This window comes from Equus caballus, chromosome 8, assembly GCF_041296265.1.
Source record: "Equus caballus isolate H_3958 breed thoroughbred chromosome 8, TB-T2T, whole genome shotgun sequence".
Classification (NCBI taxonomy): domain Eukaryota; kingdom Metazoa; phylum Chordata; class Mammalia; order Perissodactyla; family Equidae; genus Equus; species Equus caballus.
In genome coordinates, this window is record NC_091691.1 from 64693471 (window position 1) to 64706962 (window position 13492).

The window sequence follows — 13492 nt, forward strand, 5'->3', positions numbered from 1 at the left end:
AAGGGTTTTCTGCCACAAGCTAGTTATAGCATATCAACTGCATTTTAAAAATTCTAAAACCATAACTTATTTGGATTAAATCCACAATAAATATTAGTTGATTTACTAATTAAACTGTAGTAAACCCAGATGAAGTGCTATAATACTCAGGGTTCTCCTGAGAAACAGAACCAATAAGGTAGGTATGTGTGTGTGTAAACATATAAAAAGATTACAGTATTATAAGGAACTGGCTCATGTGGTTATAGAGGCCGACAAGTCTCAAGATCTGCAGTCAGCAAGCTGGAGACCAAGCAGAGCTGATGGTGTAGTTTCAGTCCAAAAGCCAGCAGGGTCAAGACCCAGGAAGAGCTCATGTTTCAGTTTGAGGCCAAAGGCAGAGAAGAAGGCAGTCCAGCAGCAAGATCATTCCGTCTTACTCACAAGAGGGTCAGCCTTTTTGTTCTATTCAGCCCTTCAACTGAGTGGATGAGCCCCACCCACATTAGGGAGGGCAAGCAATCTGCTTTACTCAGTCTACAGATTCAAATGATAAATTTCAGCCAGAAACACCTTCACAGACATACCCAGAATACTGTGTGACCAAATACCTAGCCACCTCATGACCCAGTCAAGTTGCAACATAAAATTAACCATCACAAGTGCTGTTCAAGATGATAACTCATGATACTCTACTAAGAAAACTGAATTTTTTGATAGTTCAAAGAAAACATGGATCTTGATTACCCAAATTTCACTTGTTTTAAAGAATAGTCTATAAAATAGAACAGTACACATTATGATTTGTGCAAATACTAAAGAGACAACGACAGTGTGTTGAATTAAATAAGGTTTTTAAAACAGAATTCGTTTTCTTGAAGCAGAACGATAGTCCCTGAGATAGACCAAAGTGCGCCATCACAAAAATCAACCAATGCAAACCATTTTCCCAATTTACAAAAAAAATTTGATGCAAACCTTTTCAGTTTTAAATCTTTCTGCATAATGTAACTTAATCCTTTGACACTTCCTTCTATTAGCCTGTACTAGAATTATGTAAGATGCATTAAAATTAGACAGTCATTTTGAACTTAAATATGCATTTCATGGCAGTCTTTATGGAGCTTTACAAAGCATCATGAACACCCGGAAAGTTTGAGAATCACTTATTTAAACAATTACAATAAATACATTTAGAATAAAATTGTCCAGCTCTCAGCCTAAGAAGATTCACCATTATAAAAATGTGAGTTCTTTTTAAGCTAATGAACAAATTGAAGTAATAACTCCAAAAATACCAAAATGTTTTCTTCCTATAAATGACAAGCTGATTTTAGCACTTATAAGGGGAAAAAAGAAGAATGTGCAAAAAAAGAAGAGTAATTTGCAGTGGGCAAGGTAGGAACTGGGGGTAGATGTCCTACCAAATATGAAAACATAAGAGTGACAGTGGTACATGAGTAGACAGACAGACCAATGGAAGAGAATGACAGTCTAGAAATACGCTAAACACATAAGAAAACTTAATATACGATGAAAGAGACATTTCAAACGGGTGGGGGTAAAAATGAACTTAAAAAAAACAGTGTGCTACACTAAGGTTTATCACTTCTATCAGGGTCTTTTAAATCATCAGCTGAAACCATTAAGAAAATATCTAGAATATTTAGTAACACAAATTAATATTCATAAATTGTAAAAGAAAAAGCTGACACATCCTAAAGTTCATAAATAGAGTGACGGTTATATAAATTTTGGTGCATCCATAAAACGGAATATAATGCAGCCCTTTTTTAAAAGGATACAAACATCTAATATACAAATACTTTTGACATGAAAGGTTGAAATGAAAAAAAGCAGAGCACAGAGAAGTCTATATAATACTCTACCATTTGTCTAAACAAGAAAGAGAGAAACTATAACATGAGTATATGACTGTATATGCATAGAAAATTCTAGAAGAATCCATACACTGGTAACAGATTGATTCTGGGTAGGGAAAATGAATGGGTAGGGAAAGGAATGGGAAAGAGCCTTACTCCTCTCTTTATAATCTTTTTTGCCTTTTGAATTTTGTACCTATGTGCATGTTATTACCTACTGAAATATGTATTTACTAAATATACTTGGAAACGTAAGTTCAAGCATTTAACATAAGCATGGCAAACTTTTTTCTTAACTTCTCCATTATTATAGATACAAGGGACTAAGGAAAAGCCATAAAAAGAGATATAAAAAGAAGAATCCCTGACAGCAGCCAAGAGTTATGCCAGAGAACCAAAAACACAGATGACAGCAAGGTGACTAAATAAATAATTCATCATTATAATCTTCTCAATGCATTTTTACAAAGATTAAAAACACCTTAAATCACTTAAAGTTCTTTGCAGACATAAAACATTAAAAGTTTAGGGGCCAGCCACGTGGCCAAGTGGTTAAGCTTCGCACACTCCGCTTCGGTGGCCCAGAGTTTTGCTGGTTCGGATCCTGGGCGCCACATGGCACTGCTCGTCAGGCCACGCTGAGGCAGCGTCCCACATGCCACAACTAGAAGGACCCACAACTAAAAAATATACAACTATGTACTGGGGGGATTTGGGGAGAAAAAGCAGGAAAAAAAAAGTTTATCTAAAATGTTTATTATCCTGCCCAGTTCCAAAAAGGAGTTATGAACTGAAATGTTTTACTTAAAATGTCAAATAACATTTGTTCTACATAAGATCACATCCAAATTGACTAAAGCTTTGTACAGCTCCTAGTAAATTCTACTCATACTTCGAATCTCAAATCAAAAAAGTCTTCCTTGATTGCTTATACTAGGCTAGTTTCCCAGTTATATTTCTCCTTTGTATCACTGTGCAGTTACTGGTTTAGTAGAAACCATTTCCCTGACTGATATGCAAGCTCCATGAAGACAGCCAAGTGTCTCTTATGTGCTGAATCATCCTTGATCCAGCAAGAAAAGGAGCTCAATAGGTATTTGCTGAATAAAGGAAACCAATAGGAGAAAGTTTTACTTATACATTTTCAATGAAAAATTCATTTTATTCAGGGGGGCTGTCCCAGGCCAAGTAGTTAAGTTTGCCCACTCTGCTTCAGCGGCCCAGGGTTTCACCGGTTGGATCCTGGGCATGGACCAGTCATCAGGCCACGCTGAGGTGGCATCCCACACAGCACACCCAGAAGGATCACAACTACAACATACAACTATGTACTGGGGGGGCTTCAGGGAGAAGAAGGGAAAAAAAAAAAAAGATTGGCAACACATGTTAGCTCAGGTGCCAATCTTTTAAAAAAAAAAAGTTATTCAAAAATACACCTATAAAATTATGGATTATCGTATTATGTTTATGTAGGAGCACACCTTTATTTTTATTAGAAATTTAAGAGTAATTTTCTTAAATTAAGTTTTGCAGCAGCAAAAACAGTATCAAATCAATAGTTTTTTTGTTTTTTTTTTTAAAGATTTTATTTTTTCCTTTTTCTCCCCAAAGCCCCCCAGTACATAGTTGTAGATTCTTCATTGTGGGTCCTTCTAGTTGTGGCATGTGGGACGCTGCCTCAGCGTGGCTTGACGAGCAGTGCCATGTCCGAACCCAGGATTCGAACCAACGAAACACTGGGCCGCCTGCAGCGGAGCACGCGAACTTAACCACTCGGCCACGGGGCCAGCCCCAAATCAATAGTTTTTTTAAAACGCTTTATGCGTCACAGGAAAGAGAATCTAAAGAAAATTACATTATAGGCCAAAGGGAAATTTCATAAATTCAGTTTAAATTCACATTGAGTAGGAATTAATATTTTGGAGGGAAGATGTCTGCTTAAGGCAAAGCAATGTGCCCTAGCCTCTTGCTCTAATTACCAATTTATAGGAAATGATCTAGTTCTCAATATACGGTCTGTGGATCCCAGAGGGTCCTCAAGAACCTTTCACATGGTTCATGAAGAACTATTTTCACATAATACTAAGACATTATTTGCCTTTTTCACACTCGTTCTCTTAGACGTGTACAGTGGTATATTCCAGAAGTCATGTGTTATATAATACAGCAAGACTAAATGCAGAGGCAGACACAAGAATCCAGCTGTCTTCAATTAAGACAGATATAAACATGTAAAACAATCACTTTTTTCTCTAACATTTTTAGAAAAGTTATTTTTCATTAAAAATGTTATTTTATGTTAACATGAAACTGATTTAGTATTATTTTAAAATAAATAATTACTAAATATTTTTAAATGTTTTAATTTCTAATATAACTACCAATAGATCTAACCCACATAAATGAAAGATCTGGGGTCCTTAATAATTTTTAAGAGAGTAAAGGAATCCTTAAATCATACAGTGAGAATCCATGGTCTACCCTGTGAGAATTTCCATGGTACAATCAATTTGGCTTTTCCAAAGAATAAATTTAAAATAAAAGACAGAGAGAATCTATAGATGTAATGGACTTAAGGAATATAATAATCAAATGCAATGAATGAACTTTACTCAGATCCTGATTCAAACAAACGGTTAAAAAAAAAAAATGCAAGGGGCCAGCCCAGTGGCCAAGTGGTTAAGTTCTCACGCTCTGCTTTGGTAGCCCAGGGTTTCACTGGTTCAGATGCCGGGCGTGGACATGGCACCACTCACCAGGCCATGCTGAGGCAGCGTCCCACACAGCACAAGCAGAAGGATGTACAACTAGAAACACAACTATGTACTGGGGGGCTTTGGGGAGAAAAAGAAGAAAAAAAATAATAAATAAAAAGACTGGCAACAGATGTTAGCTTAGGTGCCAATCTCAAAAAAAAAAAAAAAAGTGAGACAGTCAAGGAAACAAATACTGGCTGGATATTTGATGATATTTTAAGAAATTAACTTTTTTTATATTGTTGACAAAGAATGTAACTGTGGAAGCTGGCTGATGACTACATGGGAGTTCATAAAACTCATGCAGTTTGAGAACATCAAATCCTTTTAAGTGTAAGAACTTACAAAATATAAACACTAACTTACTCATTCAATTCTAACTCTAAAACAGAAACAAATAACAGTATCAGACAATATAAAAGCCACTGAATTGTCAATTCAAAATAGGATCTCTTCATTTTCAGGATTTATATTGCTACATCTTTTTAAAGCAAACGAAAAATGTTCTTTGCCTTTTCTATTTTCTAAAGCCAAATAAATTAGAGCCTCTAAGAATACACAGTACTTATTTTAGCACCTCTTAGAAATCTAAAGCCGTATTCATGAACTTAAATATTAATTCAACATATTTAAGAACTTTCATGAAAGGCAATTTGCTGGGGTTATGGAGGCTAAAAATTGAAAAAAGAAAACAATCACGTAAAGGAACCCATTATCTACTTCATAACCAACCCATAACCCCCCAATCCATAATACAATATAAAGTGATAATTGGTTCCTGAAAGATTTCTAATACAGTTTATTGATAACAAAGTACTGATTTTAACAAATGATTACATATAGAAGGAAAAGCTAAACTTTAAATAATCTAATATTTTAATTGTTGCCAATTTTGGGAAAAACAGTCACAAGCATTCAAGGGCTGAACATTCCCAGGTTTGGTTCTTCACATCCCAAGCTATTTCTCGCCTCAGCACCTTCACATATTCCCAGTGGCTGAATGCCCCCTCCTTGCTTATGGAATAGCTAGCTCAGAGAGGACTTTTACCAAAGGCCACCTTACAGAGATGATTTCCCTCAACATCTTAACTACCTAATGGGCTTAATACAGAATTTACATTTACAATTTTCTTGTTTATTGTTTGCCCTCCCCATGAGACTACAAGTTCTATGAGGACAGGGACAAACTTTCTTTTTTTCTTTTTTTTTTAATTGAAATATATTTGACATACAAAAGTTCTGTTTTCTCTATCACTGGAATATCCAATGCCTGACACATGGAAGATAATAAATACAGGGTGAATTAATACACTCTAAAGGGCTGAGGCAATTAAGATTTTTTTAAGACTCAAGTATGAATAACATACAAAAGGTTGATGTAAAGAAGTCAATTAACTAGACTAGTGAAGGCAATGACTCTAATCAACTGCAAAGAACTTCTTCCTCTCTTGTTTTCTACAACTCTTGCAGAGATGTTTTTGCTGTTGTGTTTGTGTGTAGAAAAGAGCCAAAATGTGGGTTTTTTTGTAAATTCTGGTACATTCATGGTCAGTATTTCTACAGCAATGAATGTAACATATAATTTAACTAAGAGTGTATATTAATAGTTCTATAATTTAGTCCAGTACTGAGTCATTTAGAGTTTAAAACAATCACCTTCAAAAGACACTATTGGGGCCAGCCCTATGGCCAAGTGGTTAAGTTCTTGTGCTCCACTGCAGTGGCCCAGGGTTTTGCCAGTTCGGATCCTGGGCGCAGACATGGCACTGCTCATGAAGCCACGCTGGGGCAGCATCCCACATGCCACAACTAGAAGAACCCACAACTAAAAATACACAACTATGTACCGGGGGGCTTTGGGGAGAAAAAGGAAGAATAAAATCTTAACAAAAAAAAAAAGACACTATTAAGAAAATGAAAAGACAACTTACTGAATGGGACAAAATATTTGCAAATCATGGTTCTGATAAGGGACTCACATCTACAATACATAAAGAACACTTACAATCTGATAATAAAAAGATAACCCAATTTAAAAATGGGCAAGGATTTGAATAGACATTTCTCCAAAGATGACATACAAATGGTCAAGCAGCATATGAGAATATGCTAAACATCATTAGTCATCAAGGACATGCAAATCAAAACCACCATGAGATACCATTTTACACCCAATTAGGTGGCTATACTCAAAAAGATAATAACAAGTGTTGACACAGATGTAGATACACTGGATCCTCACACATTGCTGTTAGGAACGTCTAATGATGTAACTGTGGAGAAGTATATCAGTTCCTCAAAAGGTTAAATGCAGAGTTCTTATATGACCTAGCAATTCCACTCTTAGATATATAGCCAAGGAAAATGAAAACACATCCACACAAAAACTTGTACACAAATGTTCACAGCAGCATTATTCATAATAGTCAAAAAATGGAAACAACCTAAATGTCTATCAACTGATGAACAGATAAATTCATACAATGGACTATTTGGCCACACAAAAGAATGAAGTACTGATAGATGCTACAACATGGATAAGCCTGGAAAACATTATGCTAACGAAAGGAAGCCCATCACAAAAGACCACATATCACATGATTCCATTTAACAAAATACTAAGAATAGGCAAATCTATAGAGATAAAGTAAATTATCTTTAATTTATGGGTTGATGCCAGGGGTGGGGGATTGGGGAATGGTGGCTAACAGGCTTGGAGTTACTTTTCGGGTGATGACAACATTCTAAAGTTGTTTATGGTGATGGTTTTACAACTATATGATATACCTAAAACCACTGAACTGTACACTTTAAATGGGTGAACTGTATGGTATGTTAATTATTTCTCAATAAAGCCGTTAGAAAACAAAAATAAAATGGTCACTTATGTTTTTGGTTATACTCTATTGCATTTATTAAGGAAATTATAGCTACTTTGGTCTTCACAAAGGCCTTGGGGTATATCCCTCCAAATAGAAGTTCTCCGTCTTTAAAGGAGACAAAGGTAGAAAAAGAGGAAATCTTCAGAACTGAATGATAAACAAGTCTGACACATCATTTTACCTACACCTACATCCTTATATTTTGAACAGTTATTTTTCCTACTGTCACATTTTCATCTTCTTTAAACTCTTCAAGAAAGTAAAGAATGCCTCACAATAGAGAACGTTCAATCAATTTTCCTTAGTTTATTTCTTGATTTCTCTATTTCAAATTTGATCAATTCTTTTCATAAATACTTATTTTGCAGAGGTAATGTGAAGATTCAAGATCTCAGAGGAAGACGGCTAACACAATGCCTGGTGCTCAGTAAATTACTATCATTATCATTATGATACATAAGAGAAGATTCTCAAGTTGATGAGCAAAACTGCAGAGAGGGGGGACACAAAGGCTATGCCTTACAAACGCACAGTCATGTGTCAAGAAAAGGGAAACCCCTGGCAGAATTTAATCCCAGACCAAAGTGACAATTGGAGCAGGAGCATGATCATCACTACCATTATTACTACCATTACTATCATCACCCAACACCACCCTCCTCCTAATTTATGTATATGCCTTTAATTTCTTCTAATTATGAAGCACTTAAACATATGGAAACCCCAAACCCATCGAATAGCACATCTCATCATTTTCTCACATTTGTATCAATTTTTTAAAAAAAATATATGAAATATAAGATAACACAGATCCACTTTCATTTCCTCTCTCCCTCAGAATATGGTGTTAATCATTACTATGGACATTTCAACTGTAATCACAGGTTATCTGTAAACAATATTATTGTTTCGCGTGTTTTAAAACTTTACCAAATAGTATATTGGTCTGTACCTTGCTTTCTTAGCTCAGCATTTTGCTTGCTGCTTTTTAATTCAGTTGTGTTGTTTCACGTAGCTCTAGTTCACTCGTGAAAGCTGCTGGACATTATTATATTGTTTGAATAGTCATGCCTACCTTAACCACAGGGATATGTTCTGAGAAACATGTCGTTAGATGACTTCATCATTCTGTGAACATCACAGTGTACTTACAGAAAACCTAGATGGTATAGTCTACTACACACCTAGACTATATGGTACTAATCTTAGGGACCATCGTCATATACGTAGTCCATTACTGACTGAAATATCATTATGCAGCACATGACTGTATCACAATATATTTTATGCAGCACAACTGTATCACAATATATTTGTCCAAATTCTAACCAATGAGATGTTCAAACTGTTTCTAATTTTGTCATTAAGAGGCTGCAATAAACATAATTCCTTGAGCAGAGGTACTAGTTTCTAGAAATATTCCTGGAAGAACTGCTGGGTCAACGGATATATACCTTCAACTCCATTAGAGGTTGCTAAGTCGATCTTCTTACACTCCAACCAGCAGTGTAAGAGAGCGCCTGTTTCTCTTCATCTTCACCAATTCTTAGTATTGTCATACTTTTCAATTTTGCAGACTAAAAGGTATAAAGTGGTACCTCATTGGTTTTTTTTTCCTAATTAGTAAGATTAAGTATAATTTATTAGCCTTTCAAGTTTCCTCTCATGTGAAATACGTTTAACAGTATTGCCATTTTTCTATTCATTTGTGGAGGTTCTTAAGATAGTCCGGGTATCAATCCTTTATTGATTATATGTGTTTCTAAATGCTCTTTCCAAAAAAAAGTATAAATCTGTTGCTGATTTTGAAATCTAGTGAGGTCTACAAGCAAAGATAATTCCTGCCTTCTCAAAGTTCACAGCTATTTTGCAGACGTTTATATCTCTTTCTCAAACCTTTTTGGCTACTCACAGAAGACGAATTCCTCTTTGAGAGCCAATACATATACACTTACATATGAACTGAAAAAGGAGGCTCTAAATCCATTTCTTCTAAGTGATCAACCACAAGCAAATACATAAGAAAAGGACAGTTTGTCTCCATTCTACATAGCCAATGCTACATTTTGGCTCTCATATTAATACGTTATATAGCTTTTACATGGGTCAGTAAACAAGCACCTACTTTGAATAATAACAGTTTGTTAAAGCCCCTAATTAGTAAATAACCATTATATCGATACATCAGGATGTCTAAAACAACAATGAAGAGTGCCCACTCTCTCTATCCAATGAATTAAGGTACAAACCCAGACTAAGCAAATGAAATTTCTTTATTTTCAGTCTCACTAACATACAATCAGTTCTTACAGATAAAGCTGATTTGCAGAAGTGAAATGATTCTGGATATTTTAGTGACAGCAGATTACTGCTCAAAAAAGTTAACATCATTTACAGGAGCACAATCGAATGTTTTGCAAAATAAAGACGCTGCCCTAGAGGCATATAATCACACAGCAAGAAAGGACCTTAAATCACTTACTCGAACTCCCTCACTTTCAGGTGAGGAAAATGCAATCCGGAAATTAAGCAATTTGCCCAATCCAGGTCTTCTAAAATCTACAAATTCAGGGTTCTTTCCATTGCATCACGCAGCTTCTTCTTTTAGACTCCCCAGTTTTAAAGCTCTGATTCCTCTATTAATCTTACAATTACAAGATCGAGTTGATGTGTTATAGAAATGATGGAGGTAAACTCACACCAATCTTTTCCTTTCCACGTCTCTACCCTTTCCCTCTCCATCCTCCATTATAATCTACGGAATGAAAAAAAAATTGCCTGAATTTCTGGCTCTAATTAGGTGCAGAGTCCTGAGCCCCTGGCTACTGTTTCTGTGTTAAATCAATAGAAGTGTTTTTTTTAAATCTTCCATTCCTTTATTCTACATTATCTACTAAGCGCCGACTTTGCAGGAAGCGCAGTGCACACGGCTCCTCCTAGCCCGCGGACCACCAACGCCAGGAGGCCGGGGGCGCCAGGTAGAAGGATACCAGGCAGCGGGGAGCTGGGATCGCAGGGGAGTGAGGCTCCCGAGGCGCGTGGTGGGGGTGGGTCTTAGGGGCGCTAGGGAACAGGCCGGGTGGCGGGGAGCAGCCGAGAGGCGCGGGCGACTCACCTTTACGCAGCTCCCGCTCCCACACTGTGACGATGGGCCGCGAGTGCTTGCGGTGGTGGATGAGCCACAGGGACAAGGTCTGCACGCTCTGCTGCGAGTTGCTCAACTCCGACAGCTTCTTCTCCAGCGCCGCCTCAGAGAAGGCGGACATCCCTCCGACACCGCGTTCACGCCGTTCCACGCGGTGGGGCCAAGGGGAGGAGAGTTTCGCCGCCCTCGCCGCGGCCTCGCCCCCTCACCCCACCCTTCCCCACTGCTGCTGCTACATCCAAGACTGGCCGCAAACCAGCAAGATGGCGTCCGGCCTGCAGTGACGTCACGGCCGGCCAACGCCCCGCCCCCGGAAGAAGCGGGGCCGGGAGGCGGGTCCCCCGAGCGGAAGGGGCGGTGCCGAAACTAACGCAAGGGAGGCGGACGCGGGTGTGTCTGGGCCGGGCTCTGGCGCCCGGCGGGAAACGGTTGTTGGGCCTAGAACCCAACTGGGGGCAAACTCTCTGGCAAGAGAGGAGTGATTCAAAACGTCGACATAGGCGTGAAAATTGGTACAGCCACTTTGAAAGACTATTACATTTTAAAATACACCTTCCCTGTGACTCTGCAGTTTCACTAATTGCTGTCAATGATAGTGAAACACCAGCATGTTTGCGTAAGGAACTGTATGCTAGTTGTTCTGTGCAGGGCAGTAACATTGAGAAGTTAGGACGTTCACAGCAGGTAAATGGCTAAATTAATTGTGATACATCCATATTGCAGAATACATGCAGCAGTTTAAAAGATGAACAAATCCAAGATATTGTGGATTTGGGGTTTTTTTAAGTTGCAGAAGGAGAAGTACAGTATAGCATTTAAGTGTATATTTTATATGAATTCATAACTTGGTAAATGCATGACAAAAGCTCTGGAAGAATACACACTATATTAAGACTGGTGTCAGGGAGAGGATCAGAATTGGAGCCCTTAAGCTGTGTCTGTATTGTTTTCATTTTTACAAGAACATATTAATGTATTATTACATGATTAAAAATTAACTTCAGAAATCTCATAATTAATCTAGCACATTTTAACATTATACGTTTCTTAATTATGAGAGTTCACAAAGGAAATAAAAATATGTACACCGTCAGTCTAAATATCAGTACAAGAAATTTCAAAAGAGATACATAAGAAATCACAGGAATTCCTAAGCCATCTTTTAAGAAGCACTGTTCAAGAACTTTGCACCAGGCAGGCATTAAATATATTTATTTGTTTGATTATAAGTATAGTTTATATTTCCCATTTTTAATGTCACTACAGCTTGAGGGTCAGACACCTCAGAGGTGAGGTAACTCTCCTTTCTCTTCCTCTCACTCCAATATCTATTCCTGTCTTTATGTTCCTTTCTTTTTCCATTGCACATTCTTTTGTTTATCCAATCCTCTTAGTCTAGTTTTTAACCTTAACTTAGTCTGCCTTTAACCTGTCTTCCAAGACCTAAGTGTATCTTCAGCACTATTCCCTTCCTTGAACCCTGCAGCCACAAAAAATTGCTACATATCATCTACCAAATGATGTCTTCACCTGAGGTTCCAACTCTTCCCACTCCCTTCTTCTGTTTCTCAGTTCTACCCGAACTTAAAAACCACCTTAAATTCCGCTTTCTTTTCTTTCCCAACTGGTCCAATGCATGCAAGAAGTTCCTTCCTGTGTCATTTACTGACTTGGATGCCTTATTTAGCACTTACTACTAGTCTACGCTATTTATAATTTTATATATATATTCTGTCTCCAACTAGATTTTACTCTCAGTGACTCAGCCAAAGTAACAATTCTCCTGTTTTTCTTGGTACTCAGTCTTATTTGGCTGCTCTTGCTCTGGACTCCCACAGTATTCTGTACATGAGTGTACCATGGTTTTCCATATCAGGCTGTTAGATCTATATTTATTGACATTGTTACTTATTTCTGTGTTTTCAAAATAGTGATTGTAGCTGTTTATGCCCTTAGATAATTATGAATTATTTTCATATCTGTGTCCTCTGACTATGCTTCTTGATTTTGTCTTCCCAAATTCAGAGTTCAAATTCAGAATTATGCATTTTTCCCATAAACTGTCTTTGGCTTTCCCAAAATGGCCACCAAGTAACAAAAACACGTGCTCCTTCAACTTAAAAAGGAAGGCTACCACAAGAAAAGACTATAGACCAATATTGCTTATGAATATGGATGTAAAAATTCTTTACAAAATTCTAGCAAACTAAACCCAGCATCTTATTAAGAGGATTATACATCATGACCAAGTGGGATTTATCCAGGAATGCAAGGGTGGTTCAAATACAAAAATCAATCCATATAATACGCTATATTAATAGAACAAAGAAAAAACACACACAACTGTCTCAGTTGATGCAAAAAAAAATTTTGACAAAATCCAGCACCCTTTCATGATTAAAAAAAAAAACGTTGTGCTCACTTCATCAGTACATATACTAAAAAAAAAAATTGGAACGATACAGAGAAGATTAGCATGGTCCCTATGCAAGGATGACATGCAAATTCGTGAAGGATTCCATATTTACAAACAAACAAACAAACAAACAAACATCAAAGTAGGAATAGAAGGGCACTTTTTTTTTTTAAGATTGGCACCTGAGCTAACAACTGTGGCTAATCTTTTTTTTTTTTTTTCTGCTTTGTCTCCCCAAATCCCCCCAGTACATAGTTGTATATCTTAGTTGCAGGTCCTTCTAGTTGTGGCATGTGGGTCACCACCTCAACGTGGCCTGACGAGCGGTGCCATGTCCGCACCCGGGATCAGAATGGGCAAAACCCTGGGCCACTGCAGCGTAACGTGAACTTAATCACTCAGCCACAGGGACGGCCCCAGAAGGGCACTTT

At 37.4% G+C, this 13492-nt stretch overlaps 1 protein-coding gene and 1 pseudogene across 3 annotated transcripts in view; one reads left to right on the forward strand and one right to left on the reverse strand.

Moving 5' to 3' along the window:
• The window catches only part of RPRD1A (regulation of nuclear pre-mRNA domain containing 1A), an 86751-nt gene extending 75794 nt beyond the window's left edge, over positions 1-10957 (reverse strand). The window contains exon 1 of one of the 3 annotated variants that reach the window (XM_001497089.6): positions 10616-10957. In XM_001497089.6, the coding sequence (XP_001497139.1) occupies positions 10616-10766 (151 nt within the window). In that variant the 5' untranslated portion in view covers positions 10767-10957. The remainder of the gene's footprint in view (positions 1-10615) is intronic. The other 2 variants (XM_023647665.2, XM_005612847.4) reach the window with 2 other exon arrangements.
• A 2116-nt stretch (positions 10958-13073) lies between these two features.
• LOC111774849 (U6 spliceosomal RNA) lies at positions 13074-13173 on the forward strand (annotated as a pseudogene).
• Positions 13174-13492: the final 319 nt, after the last annotated feature.